Genomic DNA, 27038 nt, shown 5'->3' with positions numbered 1-27038 from the left:
AAGAACCTACCTATAAGCCTTTTGAAACGGAAAGTCATAAATGTTATTCTGTAATATCTTGATGCAACAAATTTTAAAATGAAGGCTATAAAAATTGTCACATAATAAAATATTTTTAAATGTAAACATTTATTTGAGGTCACAAAGGAAATCAAGAAAAATCAGAGGCTAACCTCAGCTATAAAAGTAAGAATTTTCCCACTGGTCTTATCATCCTTCAAATATGGCCAATTTGCCCTCTAAAATCACTTAAAACAAACAAACAAAAGCCATAAGACTAGACAAAGTTTATAGAGGCAACCAGGCAGAACCCAATCACTAAGACATGAATAAATAAGTTACTCTTCCCATCTTTCTTTTTCTTTTTTTTTTTTGGTGGGAGAGGGGGCCGGTGGACCGGACAGCACATGCCTTTCATCCCAGCCCTTGGGAGGCAGAGGGAGGTAGATCTTTGTAAGTTTAAGGCCATCCTTGTGTAGAACTCAAAGAGATCCATTTATTTCTAATTTTTAAGTTTTATATGACAAATGGCATAGCTACAACTTCTTCTGAAGTAGAGGGAAGGACCAGCAAGACAGCTCAGAAAATAAAGGTGCTTGCCACCAAACTTGATGATCTAAGTTCAACCCCCAGGGTCACACGGTGGAAGGAGAGAACAGAGCCCCCCCCCTTATGTCCTCCACCCATTCTCCATCGAATGCACACACCTACACACACACAAACAAACATAATTTCAAAAGTCCTAAGTAGGCCGGGGGTGGTGGTGCATACTTTTACAAAACCTTTAATCCCAGCACTTGAGAGGCAGAGGCAGGCAGATCTCCAAATTTGAGGCCAGCCTGGTCTACAAAGTGAGTTCCAGGACAGCCAGGGCTACATAAAGAAAACTCTGTCTCAAAGAACCCAAACCAAGTCAAAATGAAGAAAAACAAAAAGAAAAAAGAAAAAGAAAAATAACACACAGAGGAAAAGCTGTGCATGATAGTTTACACCTGTAATCCCAACAGTTGGGGGCTGAGACAGAAGACTGCTATGAGTTCTAGGATAGCCTGGCCTATAGTATGAGGCCACATCTCAAAAGAAAAAAAAAAAACACTAAAATTTAAAACAAGGAGAAAAGGTCTGATTCGTAATCAAATATAACAACAATTTATCAACTGTCAAGAATTTTAAACCAGGTGTGGGGGCACACAGCTTTAATCCCAGCACTTGGGAGTTCAAGGCCAGCCTGGTTCCAGGACAGCCAGGCGGCAAAGAGAAACCCTGTCACAAAAAAATAAAATAAAATAAAGAAGTCTGCACGTATAAAACTTTTATGAAAACAATTATTTCCTTGATGACTCAGAAGAGACTGCAGGTCTCTTAAGAATATCACCGTCACTGAGCATCTGTGGCCTCTCCATATCTGAAAGCCGCCATCGACAAAGCACGCAGTCATTGTTGACTTCTCAGAACTTGTCAACAGGAACTGCAGACAAAGCCTGTACCTGCTGCCATGAGAACTGCTGGAAAATCAACTAACCAGAAAGCAAAAGTAGCCAGGTAGAGGGTGTTGCATCTGTAATTCAAGAGGGAAAGTATGGGGGCAGGGAGGAAGATCAGAAGTTCAAGACTAGCCTTGACTACGGTTGAGTTCCACAGTCCACAATGAAAGCTTGTTCAAGGAAACAAAAACCAGATCTAACACTGGAAATTCAACTTGACTCCTTTCCTTTAAAAGAGTGTGTCTGGCCAGGCATGGTGGCACACTTCTTTAATCCAAGCCTGGGAAGGCAAAGACACAGAACTGTGAGTTCAAGGCCAGCCTTGTTTACAAGCAAGTTCCATTCTTGCCAACCCCACAAAGTGAGACCCTGTCTCAAGTAACCAAAAAAACCAAAGGTGTATCTGGCACTTTCCTTGGTTGTTTTGAGTAGTTACAATACTTCCTAGAAAAGCTTCCCCAGTGCCTTGAATTAGCTTGTGCTGATTTATAACTTTCCAGTTATTGAGTTAAGTCTAGCTTTTCAGCAACCCTAGAAGGAATTAAAAGACATTCTTCCATACTGACACAGGAAAATGGTCATTGTAGGCGAGGCCATGACTGGACTAAGAGACCGGTTCATTGCTGTGCTGGAAGGACTTTCATTCATACAGTACCTTCTGTGTAACAGATAATGTGGTGCGAGGCCAAGCGTTGACTAGAAATGACCAGCTAGCTAGGAAATATACCTTTACAATATGTTTTTTTTTTTAAATTATTTATTTTTATTTTGTGTGCATTGGTGGTTTGCCTGCATGTACCTCTGTGAAAGGGTGTCGGATCCCCTGGAACTGGAGTTATTGACAGTTGTTAGCTGTCATGTGGGTGCTAGGAATTAAACCCACGTCCTCTGGAAAAACAGCAAGTGCTGTTAGCCACTGAGCCATCTCACCAGCCCCCCGTAAGATGTATTATAGTAAGTCACAAGATCAATTTTTCATAAGTTGCTTATTTATAAAATTTTAAAGACAATCACTAGAATGGGCTGTTAGAAATCAATGGCGAAAACCAGTCCTTTAGAGAGCAATGCCTCCTGAAGGACGCAGCCCATCGGAGCGGCTGGCCCATCTGTCTCTTTAACTTCATCTTGATACATTTGTTGTGTGCAACAAAACACTGGCCTGAAAATTTCCACCTCGCCACCCTACCAGCACCTGGAGATAAGTGCAAAGAATCAGGCTGAAGGAGTGGCATGGTCTTATCTACCTCATAAACCTAAATAGAGACTAGAGGGATTCGTTCTGAGGAAATTCTCAAAATAATGGGTGAGTTTCACAGCCCAGAAGCTTTAAGACAAATCTATGAGCAACAGAAAGGACTCAGACCCAGAGGAATATAAAACACTTTACCCATTTACTATATTTCAAAGGTCCAGTGAATCCCATGGCTTCTATTATCTTCGTGAAGGGTCCAACCTTCTCCTCAACAGGCTTCGGGAAATCTTGGGGAGTAGAAAGCTTCTTAACCAAAGAGAAAGAAATCAAAATTAGTTACAAGAAGTTTTCTAAACAGAATGCTTTTATTTATTCACTCCGAGGACATTTTTATTGCTTAGATTTCTTTTCACTTTGAGTTCTTTTCTGCCTGACCTCTTGATTTCTTTTTTAATGATTTTTGGGGACTTGGTTGTTTGTTTGCTTTGAGTGTTCTGTTCTGTTTTACTGCAGTGCTGGAGGTCAAACCCAGGGCTTCACAAATGCCGGGGCAAGCGCTCTTTCATGGAGTCAGACTCAGAGCCCTCCAGTAGGCGTGCAAACACATCTGAAATGGTATCTAACAGACATCCTCCATAATACAGAGCAAAACATACCCACCTCAACAGCCATGTGCCTGTGATCCCAAGAGTGGGAAAGAACAGCCTTGTGGTATTAGAGTAAACATGCCAGGGGAAAGAGGTGATTCAGTGGCTAACAGCACTGACTGCTCTTCCAGAGGACTTGGGTTCAATTCCCAGAACCCCCATAGCAGCTAGCAACTGTCTATAACTCTAGTTCTGGGGGATCTGATGCCTCTTTGGCCTCTGAGGGCACCAGGCACACACACAATGTGCAAGCCTATGCACAGGCAAAACATTCATTACGCATTAAATAAGATAAAAGGGAAAGGGAGGGGAGAAAGAGAAATGGAAGGGAGGGGCAAAGGATGGGGAGAAGGGGTGAGTGGAAGGGACTGGGAAAGATCGAGGAAAAGAAGAGAAAGGAAGGGAAAAAAATCCTAGAAAACCCTATTCAAACACCCCTACAAAGAAAGGTAGATTAGTCACCCGGTAAGAAAATCTTGCAAGATTTCATATCACTGTTTTTAACTTGTACAAAATCCATAAAAAACTGTTTACCTCTAAAGCACTTTCTAGACAAGGGCCTAGAGTGAAAACCTCAGGGTACAAACTCAGAAGACGTGGGTTCACATATTCAGGTAGTTTGTCTTCCCGTCCTCTGTGAGCTCGGAAAGCCCTGGATGTCACCACCTGTGCTCACTCAAGCAGTCTAGTGCAGAGCACCCACTCACCCTACTCGTAGTGTGGTATCTCCTACTCTGCAGAGTGTCCACTCCAGCAGTCTGCTCTGATCCGGCACAGAAGTGAGCCTGATTCACCTGGGGCCGCTGGAGGAGAAACAGGGATGTAAGTGACACGGGATATGACTCAGCAACGTTAACCCAACTGCGTTTAGCCCAGCTTCTGGTGAAGCATAAGGTGCACGACAGGTGCTCAATAAATGTCTACTAAATCCGTGACACAGGATGTGATGGCTCACACCTGCAGTCTCTGGAAGGCTGGGACAGGAGGATTGCTATGAGTTCAATACCAGCCCAGAGAATACTGTAAGACTGTCCCAAAAAACAAAATTAAAAAAAAAAATAATTCTTTAAGAAATAAAAGAATTCAGCCCTAGAAATACAAATTAAATGTGAGTCAAATCTGAGAAATAAAATTATAATAAGAAAGAGAACCATAATAGGTTTCCATGTGGATGCTGACGCCATTCCATGCATGGGAGAGGGAGCATCAATTTTAATTTTAAAACCTGTTTCTGCCAGTAGGAGGATCTCTGTGAGTTAGAACCCAGCCTGGTCTACAGAGTGAGCTCCAGGAAAGCCAGGGCTACACAAACAAACTCTGTCTCAAAAGACCAAAATGAACAAACAAACAAACGTGGGGCTGGAGAGATGGCTCATCAGTTAAGAGAACTGCTTGCTCTTCCAGAGGACCAAGGTTCAATTCCCAGCACCCACATGGTGGCTCCCAACTGTCTGTGAGTTCCAGAAAATCCCACACCCTCCCAAAGACATACATGCAGAGAAAACACCATAAAATAAAATAAATTTAATTTAAAAATAAAACAAGAAACAAACAATCCCTGCTTCTGCCACTTAAAATCTCAGTGCAGTTTGGTTATAGTGAGGCCTGAATAGGAAAAGTATGGAAAGTGCATCTCACAAAACAGGTACTCAATAAGCAAATGAAGTCGCAGTTACCACCAGATCACAAGTGCCTTCCCTTCATAGTCATGCTGCCTTTGACAACAGTGTGGCAACACACAACCAATTACGGTCTTGTACCAGGGCTAGGCTAAATGCTTTACATACATTTCCTTCTTTAATCCACCCTACAACTCTATTCGGTTGGTACTGTTATAATCAAGAATACAGTTTGGAAAATAAATTTCTAAAGAGAAAATTATACATAAGCACTACAAGAGTGAAAGTAGAAATATCCATTAAGAGACAGTAAATGAAGGTACAATCACTTGCAAAATTAGATAATTAAGGATCAAACCCAGGGCATTGTGCTTGTAGGTCAACCATTCTGCCACTGGATCAAATTTTCAAAACTGGAGATAGATAGATAGATAGATAGACAGACAGACAGACAGACAGACAGAATCGAGGTCTTGCAATGCTGCCCCCCCCCTATGCTACAACATCCCATTGTTATTTTGCTTTATTTTTTATTCATCTATTTTTAGAAAGAGTCTCATATGAACCAGACTAGCCTCAAACTCACAAGGTAGCTGAAGCTGGCCTCTTCCTACCTCTGCTTCCCAAGTGCTGAGATGACAGTATTTTGCTGTTGTTCTTCTTGAGACAGGGCCTCCCTATGTTCTTCTGGATGTCCTGGGCTTGAATTCACAGAGATCACCTGTCTCTGTCTGTGTCTCCTGGGTGCTGGGATTGAAGACATAGGCCACTACACCTGGCTATAGTGTTATTTTTAATATGGTTTTAGGTTCACAGCAAAACTGAGCAGGAAGCACAGGGTCCCATATACATTTTCCTCCTTTTCTACACACACTCTCTCCCACTGTCAGCACCCCACCTTACAGTGGTACTTTATGACAATGACCTACTTTGACTACCCATCCGCTCGAAGTCCACACTTTCTACTAACGATTAACATGAAAAATACAACATTGTTTCATTTTAAGTAAAATTACAAGCAAAATCATGAATGTATGTGGGTAAACCTAAAAAGCAACACACAGAAATGAAAGGGTTATTTGATTAACTTGGAATTGTGGGTAGCAGACAAGGAATGTAACTCAGTAGTAGAACATTTTGCCTAACATGGGGAGGGCCTTGGGTGTGATCTCCTATACCACAGGAGGGAGGAGAGTGGTGGGAAAGGAGGGAAGGGAAGAATGAATTACAGATAAGTTTGGAAATTCAATGTCCAAATTCCCAGTATGTCTTAATTGCCTTTACAATTAAAAGGGGGTTGGGGAGGTGGGAGCAGAGCATGGTGGCACACGTCTTTAATCCCAGAACTCAGGAGGCAGAGAGGCAGGTGGATCTCTGAGTTTGAGGTCAACCTAGTCTACATACATAGCAAGTTCAGCCAGGACACTGCCTCAAAAACAAAGGGGGGGGGTGAGGGGGGAGGGAATAGAGGATTAATCCTTCAATTCTGGTTTATTCCAAAAAGAGAAGTGATAAATAGAATTAACAATGATATTCCTGTTTCATCTTATAAAGAAAAAATAGTTTCTCATTGTGGACTAGTACTATTTGTATTTCTTTCCAAACAAGGATATTAAAAGATTAGTCAGAACTCCTCTGCAGTCCCAGAGACACTTATGCTGTAATTCTCAAGTACCAAGCAGGCTTTGTGAAGTACAGACTAAACACAGGACACCTCCCATGACATCACATACATCAGTGGAATGGCCCATCTAGAACACAAAGCCCTTACACTGCCTCAAAGAATGCGGCCGGTGTAGCCTGAGCAAGTGCTGGGCTTCTCTCTGTTAGCATGAGGCTAGACATCCTTCTCTGTCCCCAGAGCTTCACAGTGGTCAGTGGGCTGACTCCTACCTTCTTCACTGAACTGCTGAAGAGTCTGTGGACCAATGCCTTCCTACTGGCCTGAAGATACACACACACGCATTTACCTTTAGGACCACCCTTCCTGCCTTCGCTCCCTTCAAAAAAGACTCTGGAAGACCTCAATGTTTTATCTTTCAAACTGAAGAGACATTAATGAACAAAATAATGGAATACTACTACTTTTTGGTTTTTTTTTTTTGGAATATTGCTTTTTCAAAGAGGCCTTCTCAGCCAGGCAGTGGTGGCACAGGCCTTTAACCCTAGCACTCAGGAGGCAGAAGCAGGCAGATCTCTGAATTCAAGACCAGCCTAGTCTACAGAGTGAGCTCCAGGACAGCCAGGGCTCCATGGTGAGACCCTATCTCATAGATAGAAAGAAAAAAAGAAAGACAGACAGAACGAGGGAATGAAAGAATGAAAAGAATGTAAGATTTCATGCAACAGGAGAGCAGGAAGGCTCAGCTGGCAGAGGCCCTTGCACACAGCCTGGCAACCTGAGTTCAATCCAGATCCCACAAGGTGGCAAGAGTGAACTCCTGACAGCCGTCCTGACTGTCCCACGAGAACTACAGCACATGTCCACCTGCACTCACACACACATACTAAAATAAGTGAAAGTTGAAAAACAATTTCACACTTATGTTCCAAAAAGCTTGAGGGCCGAGGATGCTTGGCTGGCGTAGAGCCAGCCCTGAGCTCCATCCTCAGCAGAGATGGAGGCAGGTCCACCAGCAGTTCAAGGTCATCCTCACCAATGTGAACTCAAGAGCAGCCTGGGACACACGAGTCAACAAATAAATAAAACAACAACATCTAAGAGGTCTTGGAAGCTTGGGGGGCAGCGGGGCAGCGGGGCAGCGGGGCAGGGGCAGGCTCACGCATCTCTTGACTGCCGTGGGTACATGTGTGGTGTGTCTCGCAGGTCGGCAGAACTGTAAGCCCCACCAGGGAGCAGCCCACTTGCACTCCTTTTATTCTCCGCCCCAGTGCTCAACACCATTCTGGGCATGGAATCAGTACTCAATAAAAACTAGGTAGATTTTTTTTCTTCTATTTTGTTCAAAGAGAAGGACAACCTGGAGAAGGTCCAAAAAAGAACCACAGAATGATCAAAGGGAGGAATAAAAGGTCCTAGTGGAAAGGTTAAAATGAACTGAAGTTGTTTAGCTTGGAGGAAAAGCAACTGAAGAATTAAGGAGTAACTTGGAATAACACTGGGGCTGGAAGAGGCTACGGAGGTCTCCCCGTCCAACTTTTTCACATCATAGATGAGGAAACTGAAAACCAAGGGAGAGGCTACAATGTGGTGAAGTTAGGTTAGGTAATTTTTATTTCTTAATTTTTGCTTTGTAGTGTGAGTGAAATTTACTCAAACAGCATGAGCTTAAATAGTAACAAAAATAGCAATTACAAAGCTGGGTGTGGTATCACAGGCCTCTAATCCCAGCACCGCAGAGGCAGAGACAGGCGGAGCTCTGAGCTGAAGGTTAGCCTGGTCTATAAAGAAAGAGCCTGTCTCAATAAATAAATTCTCAGTCAATAACGGCAGGACTAACAGAAAGAGGAAATCTACTCCAGGCAATGCCGCTGTAATGATTGCTGGAGCCAAGAACCAGCAAGAGAATTATTACATAATCTAGCAATCCAATTTGGACATACATCCAAAAGCATGGTCAAACAGAAATTTTTTTACGCACCCATGTCCACTATAACATTACTCACAACAACAAGAGGTATAGAAGCAATCCAAACATCCTATGAATCCCATTGATAAACAAAAAACAGTATATAAAGAAACATGAGGCCAGCCTGCACAAGAAGAAATCCTGTTCCATACTATGGTATGAATGAACCTTAAAAAAAATCAAACAAAAAAAAAAAAAAAAACTTAAGCTAAGTAAAATAAGTGAGCCAAATACTACATGACTACACTTACATGTGATTATTAGGGTGCTCAAACTCCCTATTAAAAATATGAAAAAAGTATGCTGGGCATGGTAGCATATCCCTTTGACCCCAGTTCCGGGAGGTAGAGACAGGCAGATCTGTGAATTCAAGGCCTGCCAGGTCCACATAGGTAGATCTTAGACAGCCAGGACTATACAGAAAGGCCATCTCGAAGAAAAAAAAAAAAAAGAAAGAAAGAAAGAAAGAAAGAGAGAGAGAAAAAATATGCTAAGAAAAGAAAATTAAGCCTATAATGCCAAAAAGAAGGCAATTTACAATTTGTATAATAAAGACTATCTAAACAACACGAGTAACATCTGTTCCAGTATGTGAAAAGGCACCAGAATATATAACATGTTTATTTGGTATTTGTTAAGGTACTTAGCTATTTCCTTTTTTTTTTTTAGTGCTAGAGACTAAACCCAGTCCCTCAGGCGTGTAAGAAACTGAGCTATACCCCAGCCCTGTCAGGGTACTAATGGGAAAAATTAATATGCACACATTTCCATAAAGAATGGAAGAGGCCCAGCAAAGATGAAAATATTGACATTTTCAGATTTGAAGTAACAGGTGATGTTTATTTCCTTTATTACTAAAGTATTATATGACTAAACCAGGTAGTAGTGGCATACACCTTTAACTCCAGCACTCAGGAGGCAGACAGGTGGATCCCGGAGTTAGAGGCCAGCCTGGTCTACAGAAAAACCCCACCTTGAAAAACAAAACAAAAATAAAAAAAAAAAAAAAAGTGCTATATGACTGACAAAATAATTAAAAAACTAAAACCCTTTAAAAAGCCTAAAGTTCAAGACATCATAATAATCCCTGTGGTCAATGTAACTAAGGCCTTAAATAATCATCTTGGATTTTATGGTCATAAAGAAAAGGGAGTATTTTGTCGCCCAAAGAAAAGTAGCACAAAGTAATTTCAAACAGAAAACTGAAAAGCTAACTCTAGGATGAATACCTGGAAAAAGTCCCTAACAGTAAAAACCATCAGACTGTAACGTGGTATCCTGGGCTAGGCTCCGCTGCTGGCTATTTCGGAGCAACGCCCTGGACATGATACTCACAGAACCTCCCTTGAAGCGAGCGCAGAGGCACAGAGTGGTCTGCGGCTTCTCCAGCCCACAGTGCAGTGTGCACAGGAATAATAAGGTTTCATACCAGCCAAAAGAACAAACTTTACCTGGGATGTGCTGGCGGGAGCCCTGCCCCACTGCCTCTGGGTAGGGGACGCTGATACCAGCTGGCTGCATACCGGAACCCACTGGGAGATGCTAGCCTGGTTCCTCTGGAAGAAGAAAAATATTGTCAGGAGTCAGAGTCCACACGTAGAGAGGGGTGTGCCAGTGACTTTGGGAAACAGTAAGAATTACGTATGAGGCAGTAGTACACACCTTTAATACCTGCATTTCGGAGATACAAGTGGTGGACCTCTGTGAGTTCAAGGCCAGCCTGGGCTATACAATGAAGGCTACACAGTGAGACCTTGTTTCAAAGGGAGAAGAAATACATATTTAGCCTTCAAGTCTGGCTCCTGGCAAGAGTTCCTAAACCTCCTGGAATTCGGACTTGAGTGTTCTGTCCTTTGTTAACAGCCACTTTCAGACATCCAAGTTATGCTAATAACAGAGGTCTTGTTGGGTAAAGGAACCAACCACTTAAACCTCACGTAGCCAGAGTGCCACTGAATAACTGAGGTGTGTCACCCTACTCATACAAAGAAATACACGTGTATCAACAACCTCCCAACATCACAAGGCTAATCAGCGGCAGCTCTGGGATCCGTACTGGAACCCAGGTAGCCACCTCAGGACCCCACGCACATTTAAGAGATCAAAAAAAGAACAGATTATCTCAAAGGTCCTCTAGTTCTAATACTGGAGGTAGAACCAGTAGAAGAGCTCTGAACCAACGAAAACAGCATAATGGGGGGTGGGGTTGGCCACTGGACAGACGGCTCAGTGGTTAAGAGCACTCACTGGTGTCAAAAGATCTGGGGGTTGACTCCCAGCACACACATGATGGCTCACAGCAGTCTGTAACTCCAGTTCCAGGAGAGTCAATGCTCTCTTCTGGCCTCTGAGGGCACTTGTATTCACCCATGTACGCACACACCAGTATTCAAAAAAAAAGAAACCACCCCAAACCATTGGGAATGGCACAGTGACTTGCTGGCATGCCTCCTGGTTCCCTGGACCCACGTGGTGGAGGGAGAGCCGACTCCTGGAGGTCATTTGACCTCCGGACCATGGTGTGCATGGGCACATGTATGTGCAGACACATACATACATATATACATGCACAAAACATGGTCTAGAGTCACCTAGACCTTTTTATTTTTTATTAAAAAAAAAAAAATTAAAACAGCTTATTGAGGGCCAGCAAGATGGCTCAATGGGTAGAGAGATGACCAGAGTTTGATGATCCTCAGATCCCACAAGGTGGCGGGAGAGAACCAACTCTCAAGACCAGACACACATTTGCTGTACGACATGCGTCTCCACTCATACACATACACACATAAACACACACACACACACACACACACACACACACACATACACACAAAAAGAGTCAGAAAGGGTTGCGTCTACTCTTGGCTTCTCTAGTCATAAACTACATGAAATAGAAAAATCTATGAGGTCTGGTTGCTCTTCTATAGATTAAAGATTAAAGTCCAGTGTCATGACTGCACCGTGTATTATGAAGCGAAACCCAATCCCCATTTCCTCAAAGGCAGGAAGGAGAGGCAGGTGAGCTGGAGAAAGGCGTTAGAATCTTAAATCTTAATGTGCTTTTTTTTTTTTTGAGTGTTCCATGAGCTTCGGATTATGTATGTTTCTAATACATCTCTGATAAACATCTCTGATCACGTCTCTTACAGGGAGGCTGAGGCAGAAGGATTACGAGTTCCAAGAAAGCCTGAGCTACACACAGAGACCCGTTTCAGACAAAATAGGGATAAAAATGTTTTATTTCATCTAAGGTTTGATCTGTTGAAATGGTTTCCAAATGAGAGATGCAAGTTTAGGTTTCTTTGTAAACTCAGTTATGTTATGTAAATATGTTTTTGTTTAAATCCCATGTGTGGGATTTTAGTTGGGCCATAGTCCACAACTGTTAATTGTCTAGTGTAGGGCAAGATTTCTGCCAGCTGCTAACAGCCTGCCACATGCCTTTGGCATGGAGAGGGGCGTGGCCTGGGGCTCTGGGGATATAAATTGAGAGCAGGGAAAAAGAAGAGGTGGCATGTGGTGCTGGTGTGTGGCCACTAGCAGTTTGGAAAGAGCAGAGAGAGACGGTGTGGTGGTTTGGAGCACACAGAGAGAAACACTTCAGGACTCGGTGTCTTGAAGGAGACTTGCTGTTTGCTGTTGAGGAGATTGGTAGAACCCTAAATGAACCCCTCAACCCTAAACAGCTGGGAGAAGTAAAGGGGTCTGGCGCCCCTCTACCCACTAACCTTCTCTCTCCTACCTAGGGTTGGGGGGTTGGAAAGGAGGTTGCGGCCTAAGTTTTTAAAACAAGCGCACAGAGATGTCTGCCGGTGTTTTGTTTTATTAAAACTGAGGATTTGGGGGCTGGGGAGATGCTTCATCAGTGAGGAGTACCAGCTGCTCTCGCAGAGGACCCAGGTTTGATCCCCAGCACCTACCATGTGGCTCATGACCATCCATAATTTAGTCCCAAGGGATCTAGTGCTCTCTTCTGGCCTCTGTGGGCACCGGGCACACACATGGTACACATACACACACCTATGTCTGCGCATACACACACACACACACACACACACACACACACACACACGAAGGCAAAACACGCATAAACCCAACATAAAATAAATTTTTTAAAAAAATGATAAATTTACTAGAGTCATTCAGCATAAGGGATCATTTCCTAAAAATATAAATACAGGTTAAGACAAAATTCCTTACGGAGTCAGGGTCTAGAGGGGAAATAGGAGGGAGTTACAAGTACAAATAATGCAATGTAGACTAGAATACAGTCTGATCAGTGCTGTGCCATACATGAAGCCCTGGGTTCCATCCCAGACCAAATAAACCTAGCATGCTAATGCATCCCAGTAATGCTAGAACCTAGAAGGAGGCAGGAGGATCAGAAATCCAAGCTCACTCTCAGTTCTTTTTGGTTTGGTTTGGTTTGGTTTCTGATGTTTGTTTTTTCAAGACAACGTTTCTCTGTGTAGCTCTGGCTGTCCTGGACTCTCTTTGTAGACCAGGCTGGTCTCAAACTCACAGAGATCCAACTGCCTCTGCCTCCCAAGTGCTGGGATTAAACACATGGACACTACCTCCTAACTTTAGGTCTCAAATTTTTAGCTTAAAAGAGAAAAATAAAAACCAGGCATGTAATCCCAGCACTGTGGGAGGCAGAGACAGTCTGATCTTTTGAGTTTGAGGCCAGCCTGGTCTACAGAGTGAATCCAGGACAACCAAAACTACACAGAGAAAACCTGTCTTGAAAAACAAAAAAAAAAAAAGGGCTGGAGAGATGGCTCAGAGGTTAAAAGCATTGGCTGCTCTTCCAGGGGTCCTGAGTTCAATTCCCAGCAACTAAATGGTGGCTCACAACCATCTATAATGAGATCTGGTGCCCTCTCCTGGTGTTGGCAGGCACACATGCAGATATTGTATACATAATAAATAAATAAACTCAAAAAAATTTTAAAAAAAAGAAAAATCAAAAACAAAGAAAATTATAAACCTGTTGACATACATATAGAAAGCTATACAGAAGCATAGTTCTTATATCTCTAAAATTATGTTGGTATCAACTCAAACTACATTGTAATAAATTAGGGTGCTAATTATATCTCCAGTATAATCACTGAAATTACCCTCTTCTATCCTACCTCCAAATATCGAAAAACCTTTTACCATGGGCTAGGTCTTATATAGCTGAATACCAATGTATCTGCCTGTTATGGCAAGGCATTTGTTTGGTTTGGTTTTTTTTTTTTTTGGTTTTTTTTTTTGTTTTTTGGGGGGTTGGTTTGTTTGTTTGTTTTTGGAAATAGGGCTTCTCTGTGTAGCCTTGGCAGTCCTGGAACTCACTCTGTAGATCAGGCTGGCCTTGAACTATGCCTCCGACTCCCATGAGCTAGGCATGCAACTCCGCCTGCAAACTACTTGAGACTATTAACAAAAAAAAAAAAAAAAATCAGGTCAGACATAATGGTCTTTAATCCCAGCAATTGAAAGGCAGAGGCAGACAAATCTCTGTAACTTTGAGGCCAATCTGGCATAGATAGTCAGTTCCAGGACAGCCAGGGCTGTGGAGAGATACCCCTTCTCAAAAAAATAAATAAATAAAAATAAAAAGCAGACAGGGGGATCAATGCAAGTTCAAGACCAGCCAGAGCTACAAAGTGGAACCTCACCTCACACCCAAAAAAGCAAAGAGCTTGGTCATTTCTCTAAAGATATATAGATGACCAATTTAGAAGTTCAACATCACTAGTCACAAGGGAAATGCAAATTATATTGTTTCACACCCATTAGAATAACTATTATCCAAAAACAAAACAAACACTAAGCTGCAGAGAAACCAAATTTTTTGCACATTGGTGGTAGAAATGTAGAACAGCTCTTCAACTGTCCAGTTCCCAGCATCCACACTGTGCAGCTCAGGACCACTTGTAACCCCAGCTCCCGTGGATTCCACTCATGCACCCCGGAGGATCACAGCTGTCTGCAACTCCCGTCCCAAGGGATTGAACACTTTCTTTTGCCCCTCACAGGGACCAAGCACACATACAGTGCACAGACATGCACGCAGGCAAAACACCCATACGCAAAAAGTAAAAGACAGAAAAAAGGCCAGGCATGGTAGCACGTGTCGATAATCCCAGATCTTAGGAGGTAGGGGCAGGAAGAACAAGAGTTCAACGCCAGCCTGGGCAACATGAGACCCTATCTCATAAAAATAAAAAATATGAGAGCTGGAGAGATGGTGGTTAAAAGCACCAGCTGAAGCTGGGCATGGTGGCACACATCTGTAATCCCAGCACTCGGGAGGCAGAGGCAGGCGGATCTCTGTAAATCTGAGGCCAGACTGATCTACAAAGTGAATTCCAGCCTACACAGAGGAACTCTGTCTCAAAAAAACAAAATTAATTAGTTAATTAAGAACCTTAACTATGGGGATGAAATCCTGTACAAAGCCCTGGGTTCCATTTCTCCCACCACATAAACCAGACATAGCGGTGCACACCGGTAGTCCCAGCACTGAAGAGGTGAAGGAGAATCAGAAGTTCAAGTCCAGCCTGGGATACTTGAGACACTGTCTCAAAAGAGAAGGAAGAAATCATTATCATCATAGAAATAAAGCTTTTATTATTCACTGTCTGACCAAACCTAACAATTCACTGATTTTTTAGGGGTCAGATTTTCTTCCTTCCCTCCTTTTTTTTTTTTTTTTTTTTTTTTTGACAGTGTTTTTATGTAGCTTTGCTGACCTGAAACTCACCCTGTAGCCTGTAGACCAGGCTAGCCTTGAACTCAGGAATCCCAGTTATTTATGTGTGTGGGTGTGCACATGCCTGGACATACACGCTACACTGAATGTGGAGGTCCAACAGCAACCTGCGAGAGTTCTCTGCTCCCTTGTGAATCCTTAGGCTAAAATTCAGGTCTTCTGGCTGCCTTTTCCCAGGGAGCTGTCTCTGGGAACTCTGGGAAAGTCTCCATAGCTTCATCAAGTTCTGCTACAATGTATAAGATGACCTCAGGGTTCCTATCCAGTCATGCATTTTGTACCAGAAGATAAACAGGAAATAGAAAAACAGGCCCAATTACTAGAGAGTAAATGGGAGGTGGTTTTTATGGACGCCACCAGCAAAGAAGAAATGAGCGGGTAATACTCCCTAGGAACAAGAAATTTAAGAGAGCTGTTCGCTAGTCTCCAAGGCAAACGGAGGTGGTCAAGCCTCTAGCCCAATACATTTGTCTTCTAGTTCCCCACAGTATCTTCCTTAGAAAATAGAGCTCAGCATAAAATTCCTTACCTAGCATGCATGAGGGCCTGGATTTAACCCTTACTACACACACACACACACACACACACACAGTCGCACATGTGCACACATAAATAATTTACAACTGGGCAGTGGCCATTTCCCCAGCCATCCTCAGATCTTAATTCCACTTCTGCCTTAGCATCTGTAATTCACTTCAGCAACTGAACCCTTCTTTGGGCAACAAGAACAGGCCTCACACAAAACTTCCTGAGCGGCACTTGGGGGTTTCTGCGCTTTGCTAAAGTGGCAAGGAACATAAGTTAGTGAGTCACATATAAAATGACCAAACACGTGTAAAATACGTATAACAGTGCCCTTGACCAAGCTCCGCAAATAACCTGACTAAAATTACAAACTGTCCCATCCCTTCGTGGCTAGACACCAGATCCCCTCTGTCATTTTCTTAACCATCCCTAGAAGTCAGAGTGACTCTCCGACTTTGGCCATTTAAAGCCAAATCTCAGGAGGGACATGGACAGAGCTACCCTGACGGACTACAGAGAGTGTAGAAATCTTCGCACCTTCACCTATCCATTCATTCCTTCACGCCTTCAACAACTGTTAGGTTTTGCCAAATGCTATGCTGGGCAAAGAGTAAGCCGTTTCTCCTGAAGCTTTGCTCTGATGACTTCTGTATGCCACCGAACTAGACAAGTAAAAATTCATGTAAAATCTCTAAAACAAACTAAAAGAACCTCAGAAGCCAAAGGGACTGCAAGAAGACAAATGTCCTCAGTTTTGACATGGACCTGGGACCCCCTTACTCAAGGTCACCCTTGTGACAGACATGAACTAGAACCCCCTCCCCACTCAGTCCTCCCGACTCCAGTCAGTGACCCACGTGCTCTCCTCCCAGGGAGCGATCCTCATCACCTAAAGATGCGAGGTCACTACCTTCTAAAAAGGTGGAGGAGCCAAGGCCAAATGAGGGGGAGGGAGAAGTGGGAGGCTGCCTCAGTTTCCCTGCGGAAAGGCGACCACGCAACCGAGCTACCGCACAGGCTCCCCAACTTCTCCCCCGCTCCTCCCGCCCCGCCCTCTCCAAACCCAAACTGAAGACGCGCGTGCGTGTATAGAAAGGTATCCCTGCACTCACAAGGACTCGCACCAGCAACGCCATGTTCCTCCACAATCATTTCCGGGTGAAGGGTGGGCTTCCGGAATCCCGAGCGTCACCACCCCCAGGACGCCGTCCTCTGCTCCAAGGTAGCCGGGCTCGGGCGGCGCAGGCGTAGAGGTCGCGCTGCGAACCCGCGGTTTTCCCGCCGTGGATCTGAAGGGGGTTCGGGGCGCGCGGCTCCTCGCCGGTCTTCTGTCCCCGGCTGCGCGTCACAAGGGCTCACGTTCTCCCCGCACACCGCCGCCTGGAGCCGGCCCCTCACACCCCCCTCAGCCTTCCGTAGCCCCGCGGCAGCCATTCCTTCCCCGACCCCGCCCTCAGTCCGCGGGACGGAAAGGTACACGGGGGTTAAAACGGAGCCCGAGCAGTCTGACAGCCGTGGACCGCGGTCTCGGAAAGCCAGGAGAGGAGGTTGCCACGGGCTGACCTGACGCCTGGCCCAGGAGGAGCCTGTGGCTTGTGGTTGGCTACTTGATGAGAGCATCTTGAATGTTGATAGCAAAGAATGAATGAATGAACAGCCGGACGTGGTGGTGCACGCACTCCCGCAGGCAGAGGCAGGTGGATCTCTGTGAGTTTGAAGCAGCCTGGTCCACAAAGGGAGTTCCGGGACAGCCAGGGCTACACAGAGAAACCCTGTCTTGAAAATAAAAAATAAAAAGTAATTGAGGAGAAGGAAGAATGAGAGGAGTTCCCTGTGGGATGGTCTTGGCTGAAGACCCAAGAGAAGTAGGAAGGGGAAGACATTGCAGTTTCAGGGACTGACTAGGAGCCAAGAGCTAGCGGTTGAAGCACTTCCGGTCCACCCAGTCAATAAAGACGCACTGAGTATTAATCAGTTATGTATCCAGCATACCAACACCAGAAAGGTGTTGGTAACTCTGTGGAACTCGAGAGCTGGTGGAACAAGTATGGGTAGACAACTCGTGAAAAAAATGAAAACTTATGTGAAAGAACCAATAAATAACGAATACAAACAGTATGGGCAAGGACTTGGCCAGTTTGGCCAAATAAAACCTAACTGAGGGACAGACATGTAAGACAGGATCCAAAGTGTTCTCTCTCTGTGTCTCTCTCTCGCTCTGTGTGTGTGTGTGTGTTGTGAACAAAATCTGATGTAGCCCAGGCAGACCTCAGGCACTATGTAGCTGAGGCTGGCCTTCAAGTCCTCATCCTCCCTGCCTCCATCTCCTCCCAAATGCTGGGATTACAAACCTGTGACACTAATTCCCTGTCTCTCAATTTTGTTTGGTTATTTTGAGCAGGTCTTACTATGTAGCTGTGGCTAGCCTGGGACTCACTGAGAATCAACTACCTCTGCTTCCCAACTGCCAGCAAATCTGGCAAAATTCTGTGTATTTATCAAGTTTGTAGTTTAAAAATGTTTACATGTAGAATGACTAAATTAAGCTTGTGACAGGCAAGACAGTGCATCTTGTATCCTCCATCTTGTATTCTTGCTGAGGCCATTTCAGTTTGACTAGAACTTGATTTCCTTGATGAAGAATACTGTGGAAAGTTACCCAGCTCTATTTTAGGACCCCAAGGTCAAAATGCCGTAGTTAATCTATCTTAGCTTCTGTTAAACTGCCTCTGTGCAAACCTCCTCTTCCAGCTAACTGCTTATCTTAGCTTTTGTTAAATGTTTGCTTATGTGAAGCCCAAGACATGATTTCTTCTTTAAAAAAAAAAACCCATGCTCTGACCACTCAGTGCTATACTTAGGATCTAAATATCTGAGTGTAATCCTGGCCAAGTGGAATAAAGATTTTCAATTGCCTATAAATTGTGTCTAAGTTTTCATCTATGGTGGGCTCCCCATAACAGACTAATTAGCATATATGTTCATGTGTTGAAAAAAAAATATTCTTTAAGCGGTATATTCAAAAATATATTATTCAAAAAGTAAAACACTCCAGGCAATGGCAGCACATACCTTTAATCTCAGCACTCAGGAGGCAGAGGCAGGCAGATCCCTGAGTTTGACCAGCCAGTTCTACATAGTGAGTTCCAGGATAGCCAGGGCTACACACAGAAACTGCCTCAAAAAAAAAAAAAAAAAAAAAAAAAAAAAAAAGAAGAAGTGTATGTATATATACAAATACATACATATATACATATGTGGGTAGGTGGGTTGGAGAAAGAACACTTATTAACTATAGCCACTAAAATGTAGTAGGTCTCTTGAATTTATTCCTCCTTTCTAACTAAAATTTTGTGTCCTTTGACCAACATCTCAACCTCCCCCTAAACTACTCATAGCCACCATTTGCTGTTCACCTCTGAGTTGAAAATTTTTAGGTGAAGAATTTGATGCCTGACTGATCTAACAGTCCCCTCCAGCTCCGTGCATAGCGTCCCAATAGACAGAATTTTCTTCTTTTTGTCTGGCTGAACAGTATTCTGTTATGAATGTAAACATTTTCTTTCTCCATCAGTTGATGGACGCTTGAATTATTGACTTTTATGTGTTGGCGGTTGTGATTAACGCTGTATGAACATGTGAATACTGATTTTATTACCTATAGATAGATGGCCAGTAGTAGATTGTATAATTCTGCGTTTAAGTTTTTGTGGGGTTTTCCCTGTCTCCGTGTCTTATCTAATTTATATTTCTACCTATAGTATTGCAAGTGTTTCCCTTCTTCACTTCCTCAACACTGGTTATAATGTCTGGCCTCACGGATGTGATATCTTACTGTGCTTTCAATTTGCACATCCCTGCTTACTAATGATGAAGTATTTTTTCCGTATGCCTACAGGTCAATTATATCTCTTTTGGGGAGAAATGACTATTTTCAAAAACTCCTTTGCCCATTGTTGGGGGCCATTGTTGGCTTTTGGTTGGTTGGGTGGCTGGGTTGAGACGGGGTGTCACTAAGTTGCCTGGCTGGCTTGTAATTTTCTATGTTAATCAGACTTGCCTTGAACTCAAAGAGACCTCCACTTCTACCCACCTTATTCTAAAGTTAAAAACATGGACCACCGAACTAGCAGTTGGTAGTTTTATTATTTTCATGATGCCGGGGGTCAAACCCAGAGCACTGTACATCAAGGGGAGAGGACAAGAGCTCTACACAGAGAACTACTCCTTGGCCACTTTGCCTCGTCTTTAATCAGATAGTTTTGTTGCTGTTGAGCTGAATGAAGTCTTCATATATTTGGGATATTAACATCAGATCAGATTATGATTTGCAAATACTTTCCCCCACTCCACAGGTGCCTCTTCACTCTGCTGATTGTTTCTGTTTCTAGTTTGAAGTAGTTACAATTGTCTTGTTTTTGGTTCTGTTGTTTCCAAACTTTGGAAAGTATTTAAAAAGTTGAATAAATTTTTTTTAAAACTACTGTGGTTGGTCATGATGGTGTACACCTTTAATCCCAGCACTTGGCAGGCAGAGGCAAGCAGATCTCTATTACTTAGAGGCCAGCCTAATCTACATAGAGTTCCAGGTTAGCCATGGCTTATAGTAAGATTCTCTCTAAAAATTTAATAATAATAATAATAATAATAAAATACAATTGTTGGCGATGGAGAGATGGTTTAGTGTTTAAGAGCAAATACTGCTTTTCTGTTTTATTTATGGGGTGGCACACAACCACTTACAATTCCAGATCCAAGGGGATTTGATGCCTCTGCATCCATGGACACACACAGCTTAAAATAATGAAAAAAAAAAAAATAAATAAATAAATAAATATATATATATATATATATATATATATATATATATATATATATATATATATATATAATGTTTATATTGGAGCCAGGTGTGGTTGGAACTCACATGTAATTCAGAAGGCAGAGGCAGGTGGATTTCTGTGAGTTTGAGGTCTATCTAGTCAGACCCTGTCTCAAAAACACAAAAGAACTATTGGATCAGGGCAATGGCTCAGTAAAAGCATTTGCTGCACAAGCCTGATGACCTGAGTTTGATGATCCTCAGAAGGTGGCACACATCCATAATCCCAATGTTTCTTCTAGGAAATATGAGACAAAGACAAAAGAATTGTTGAGAAGCTCCTGTGGGCATCACACTGTTTGTCCTTTGACCTCCAAGAGTCCCCCATGGCACATGCATACCCACACTCACACTCAAATAAAGCTTTAAAAATGTTACCCAGTGCCAGGCACTGTGCTACCACTTAGTGTGGCAGAGCCAGGCAGATTACAGTGATGAGTTCGAGGCCAGCCTGGTCTACAAAGTGAGTCCAGGACAGCCAAGGGTACACAGAGAAACCCTGTCTTGAAAGAAAAAAACCAACAACAGCAATGTTTCCCAGGGACTGGAGAACTAAGAGCACTGGCTGTTCTTCAATTCCTGGGTTCAAGTCCCAGCACCCACAGGACAGCTCACAACTGTCTGTAACCTCTGTTCCAAGGGATATAACACCTTCAGACATACATATATGCAGGCAAAGTATCAATGTACATGAAATAAAAATTTAAATTAAAAAAAAAGAAAAAGGTTGAAGAAATGTTACCCAGACCAATTTCAGGGAATTTTCACTGCTTTTTATCCAGTAGATTTTAAGTTTCAGGTCTAATGTTTTAAGTCTTCAATAAGCTTTTCTTGTTTTGAAACAGGTCTCACACTGTGTGGATAAGCCAGGTTCCAAACTTACAGACTTGTCTGGCCCCGCCTCCTGAATGCTGAAGTCATCAGTTTTGAGTTGATTTTTGTATGTGATGTAAAGCACACTCGCATCACTATGTGGGCTTCAGGGACAAAACCTGGGTTGCTAGGATTGCACAATACATTCTTTTTATGCACTAAACCATCTTACTCGCCTTGCCATATTTTTTAATTTGTGTTTTGAGACAGGGTCTCTCTACACATAGTCATGCCTGTCCTAGAACTGTCTATGTGGACCAAGCTGTCCTCAAAATCACAGAGGTCCTCTTGCTTTTGCTTCCAAAGTACTGGAATTAAAGGTGTGGACTACCACACAGAGCTTTCACAGTGTTGTTAATTGATTTTTTGGTTCTTGTCTTTATTTATGTTTATTTTTGTTTTTCTAGGCAGGGTTTCTCTGTGTAGCTCTGGCTGCCCTGGAATTCACTTTGTAGATGAGGCTGGCCTTGAACTCAGAGATCTGCCTGCCTCTGCCTCCTGAGTAGCTGGGCTACAAACATGCAACCATGCCCGGCTTAGGGATGAAGTATTTGCTTTTTCCATTCTGTAATTCATTTGTTTGTTCATATGGCCCCTCTGCTAGTGTTCTCCTCCAACCTCCGTGTCATGCAACCCTCAACAAGCCCTTTCTACTTCCTTGTCTCCCTGAGGTTGCTCTACCTTCAGTTCCAGTTTCCCAAGTCATATACAAGCTCTTCATGGCCATAGAGGATCAGTACCTTACCTCAACATGCTCATAATCCCAGCCCCAAGGAGGCCATCAGGCTTGCTCTGAGTTCAAGGTGTGTCTGGACCAGTGCGGTATGAAATCTTGTCTCAACACAAGCACCAGGTGACAGACTAATACTCTCAAGGTACATTATATATTTTTACTAAAATGTCTTTATGAAACCCATGTGCATTGAACAGATACCAATAAATTTTTTTCAGAAGTAATTCATGATTTTAAAAAAGATAAAAGCAGCCAGGCGGTGGTGGCAAAAGCCTTTAATCCCAGCACTCAGGAGGCAGAAGCAAGTGGATCTCTCTGAGTTTAAGGCCATCTTAGTCGACAGAGTGAGTTCCAGTACAGTCAGGGCTACATAGAGAAATCCCATCTCAAAGAAGACTAAGAAGAAGGAAGAGAAGGAGAAGTGGAGGAGGAAGAGGAAGAAGAGAAGAAAAAAGAAAGAAAAAAGCATTCCAGAGTCTACCTAGGGAGCAGTATCGTCCTACAGAATGAAAGTTATAGCAGCTACGTCGTAGGGTTAGCTGTGAGAACTGAGGATGAAGGGATGTAGCACTGTCCTTGGTCCCATGCAGCAGCAATTGTATTTGGATGTCTCGGTGCACTGTTCTAGTCTCTGGAACGACACATTCTGATTGCATCTCTTCTACCGACAGAAGTCCTCAAGGCCGCAGTGTTTCCTCACGCTGCTCTTCTCCTCCCACCCCGTCTTTATAGCTCTAGTCTCTTCAGCTCAGTCCCTTAGGACAGTATCTCTAGGCCTCTCACTATCGCATCTTCTGTGGTGATGCCTTTAGTCCAAGCACTCAGGGGGGCAGATCTCTGTGATTTCGAGGCCAGCCTGGTCTACATAGTAAGTTCCAGGACAACCAGAGCTACACAGAGAGACCCTGTCTCTTAAAACAAAAGTCAGGAAATCTCTAAAACAAAGCCAGCTGTGATGATATATAACGAGCACTGTTTTCCTTCTTTTTTTTTTTTTAATTTCTTTTTGCAGTGTTGGGGTTTAACCCCAGAGTCATGTCATGCCCAGGCTATGCTTTTACATCTCTGAACCATGACCTGTCATCCCAGTCCTGAAGCTCCTACTTGTATTAGCATTCAGGCAGCCATGTTTTACTCCATTAACTCCACAAGCTTCACAACCACCTACAATGCCATTTCCTTTCAATCTGAAGTTGGTGAAGCCACAATTTTCTTCATATCCTAGACACTTAGTTATGGAGGTAGTTTCATGGATATAAATGAATAAGTTTTTTTCTTTCCTGTTCTATTTCATCTACTCTCATCCAGCCTCCCTTGTCCCAACACACTTTAGGTTCCTTGTTTTCTTTTCCATTTATGTGTGAACCTTGAGATCATTGTAAGTATGAAATGTTCCATAAAGTGCTAATACAAGAACCGGGCACATGACAAGCCCTTGGTAAACATTTTCAGTGCCTCTGACTTCATTATCCCAACACTCCAACAGTACAGTGTCTGTGCCTGACTAGACCTTCAGATAACTATTCATTAATCAATGAATGGATGACTAGATCAAAAACTGATGAAATGGAGCTGGACATGGTGGCACACACCTGTAATCCCAGCACTCTGAAAGGCAGAGGCAGACAAGTTTCTGTGAGTTCAAGGCCAGCCTGCTCTACAAAGTGAGTCCAGGACAGCAAAGGCTACACAGAGAAACCCTGTCTCGAAAAACAAACAAAAATGGTGAATAAGTACCCTTGTATGCAGAATCTAAGGACTTACACTTTTTCAAAGTTCATATATCTTTATGTCGTGTGTGTTTCCTTTTATGTATGTATATGCACCACATGTGTGTTACCACATGTATGGATGGTACCCATAGAGACTACAGAAGGGTATTGACCCCTCTGGAACTAGAGTTACAGATGGTTGTGGGCTGCTGTGTGGGACCTGGGAGCCAAACATAGGCCTTCTGAAAGAGCAGCAAGTGCTTTCAACAGCTGAGTCATCTCTGGAGCCCCCGATTTATAACTTTTATATTACACCTTTTTTACAGATTGGGAAACTGAGGCTTGGAGAGGCTAAGTAACTTGGCCTGCACCACGTAGCTGGACAGTGGTAGAACCAGGGTTGGAACGTGCTAATTCCCATTCATATGACTAGCCCTGCTGTGCTCCAGCACAGGAGAGCCAGCTGAGTTGGAATGAAGGCTGTAAGGCTTGCTGAGGTTGTCTGTCCCAGTCCTGGGCAAACTGTTTCTCCTGTTGTGACCCTGGGACACAGGATATGGAAAGGGCCCAGCGATGCGGAGCACAGTGCTGGAAACCTCCCTTCTTTCCTCCCCTCTGGGCCTCTCATGTTTCCTGCCCTAAACTCTGCTCTGCTATTTTTCCCAAGGAACTAACAGCATGGTGTGTCCCTAAGGAGACAATTTTGGGGCCAGGGAGCCAAGCCAGGGAGGTGACTCCATTGCTGGCCAAGACAGGGGTCAGTGGACTCAGGGCCCAGAAGAGTGGGTATAAGAATGAGGAGATCTGCAGATGTGTGCCGGCCACTTTGCCATTCTTCTGGGTATCAGCTTCCTATCTGCAAAAACAACTAAAGTCAATGGTCCTCTTAATATCTGGGACGTGGTGGCGAACACCTTTAATCTGCACCAGGGAGGCAGAGGCAGGCAGATCTCTGGAAGATCACCGCCATCCTGAGCTACAGAATGAGTGGCAGGATAGCCAGAGCTTCACCATGAGGACCACACACATACACACACTGCTTAAAACACACACACACAAACAGTCCTTATACTGCCTGCTCAGGTCAATTTAAGGCACAATAGTTAACGTTCACTGAGTGCCACTTACTCTACTGGCTTGAGTGTCTTTCCTATCCTCACAGTTGGCTTTGGCCCCCTTTTTCTTTTTTCTTTTTCTTCTTTCATTCCTTTCCTTCTTCCCTTTCTCAAATGAGGAACCAAGATGGACATGGCGATACATACCTACAATCCCTAAAAGCCAAGGACTAGCCTACAACATAGCACGTTGTAGGACAGCTGGCTGCATGGCAGTATCTATCTTTTGTTCAAGGCCTGTAACTTGTTTTTAAGATTTATTTTTGTTTATGTGTGTGTGTGTGTGTGTGTGTGTGTGTGTGTGTGTGTGCTCGCACACTCATGTGTATGTATTCACACCTGTGTGCAAGTACCCACAGAGGCCAGGAGGGGGCTTTGGATCCCCTGGAGCTGGAATCACAGGTGGGTTATTAGCCCTTGATGTGGGTGCTGGGAACTGAACTCAAGTCCTCTGGCAAGGGCAGCAATTGCTCTAAACCACTGAGCCATCTCTGCAGCCCCCCAGGCTTATAGCTGACAGAGGAAGACAGAACTGAAGCTTGAAGCTGCACAACCTTTTGAATCCTTCAGAGCTGGGGAACTATGGAATGGAGAGTGTAAACAGAAAACCTGACTTGTCTGTGTGCGCATGTGTGAGGGGTATGTGTATGTGTGCGCTTGAGCATCCAGGTGCACATGTACCTTTGTGTGCGCATATGTGGGCTGTGTGTATTCATGCACAGGCCACGGGCTGATGATGTCTGGTATCTTCCTTGGTTGCTCTCCATCTTATGCTTTGAGGCAGGGTCTCTCACTGAACCCGGAGCTCAGTGATTCCTCTAGGCAGACTGGCCAGCGAGCTCCAGGGATCTGCCTCTGCCTACCCCCCCTCGCTCTGGGATTGAAGACAGGTGCTGCTGTGCTCTGGTTTTTATGCGGGTGCTGGGGATGAAAACTCGGGTCTTCACACTTGTATGGTAAGTACTTTACCAAACAAGCCATCTCCTAAGCCTTTTGAGCACTAATGCAGTACACAAGTGCACAACTCCCTGTGGCGGCAGCCAGATGTGGTGCTGGGGGAGAGAGTTCTCCAAGGACGCCATGGCCCCGATCTGAAGGTTGGGAGGGAAGGGCTCTTGCCACTCCCAGTGGTCAGATCAGACCCTTAGAGTTGGGTGAAGGGGAGAAAAAAAAAAGTTCCAGGGCAGGTTGGTGTGGGAAAGAAAGCTGTTGGGGTGTCCAGCCAGAGCTGTGACCATTCTCTCACAGCCTAGCCTTCAGCAGGAAGAGCTCTGTGACTCAAGCGATGCCCTACTGGAGCTAAGGCTGGGAGAACTGTCCAAGAAACAAGAGTCACACAGCCCAGGAAATAGGTACCCAGGGCAGCCAGCACCACCTGCGAGGTGCTGCCCACCTCGCTCTTACGCTGCTCTCTCTGTAACCACAGTTGTCTCCTTGGCCTTGCCAGGGCCTTCCTCCAGGCTCCTTCTCTCTCACACACCAGGCCTCTGTCTAATGTGGCAGCTCTTTTGTTTACTTCCAGAGCTCCCAGGCTCACAACTAGCCAAACACAACGAAGCCTAGCCAGAGAGAACTCAGTTCCAGACTCAGCCTGGCTCCTCTGGGACAGGTAATGGCCTCCATACCAAGGAGACAGCTTAAAAGGAAGCTGCCACTGCCCTGGGCTCTTGCTTCAGGTCCTGACAACCCAAAGGGAAAGGACACAAGACCTGCCCATTGTTCGGCAGGGATCTCTACTTTTGAGACAGCTTTGGCCAGGAGCCTTGGGAATCAAAGGCCTAGCTGGAGAGAGGTGGGGAAAATTTTGAGGCCCTCTGGGTGGGAACCAGCGACTTGGACTTCTCCTGGTCCTTGAGTCTCTCTTTAGCCAGGTAGAGTCTGGCCTTGAGCCACAGAGCCC

At 44.1% G+C, this 27038-nt stretch overlaps 1 protein-coding gene across 2 annotated transcripts in view; it reads right to left on the bottom strand.

Annotated features, from left to right (window-relative positions):
- LOC129672745 (ubiquinol-cytochrome-c reductase complex assembly factor 1) overlaps nt 1–16992 on the bottom strand; it is a 78230-nt gene extending 61238 nt beyond the window's left edge. Inside the window, exons 1-4 of one of the 2 annotated variants that reach the window (XM_055602342.1) lie at nt 16936–16992; nt 9984–10088; nt 4031–4126; nt 2872–2982 (exon numbers count right to left, since the gene is read on the bottom strand). In XM_055602342.1, the coding sequence (XP_055458317.1) occupies nt 2872–2982; nt 4031–4126; nt 9984–10088; nt 16936–16959 (336 nt within the window). In that variant the 5' untranslated portion in view covers nt 16960–16992. The remainder of the gene's footprint in view (nt 1–2871; nt 2983–4030; nt 4127–9983; nt 10089–16935) is intronic. The other variant, XM_055602343.1, reaches the window with a different exon arrangement.
- Between the last annotated feature and the right edge of the window lie 10046 nt (nt 16993–27038).

The sequence above is a fragment of the Psammomys obesus genome, unplaced genomic scaffold (assembly GCF_907164565.1).
Source record: "Psammomys obesus unplaced genomic scaffold, mPsaObe1.curated_primary_1811, whole genome shotgun sequence".
NCBI lineage: Eukaryota > Metazoa > Chordata > Mammalia > Rodentia > Muridae > Psammomys > Psammomys obesus.
Note: the sequence above shows the minus strand (reverse complement) of the source record. Positions and strands in the feature narration are given on the sequence as shown.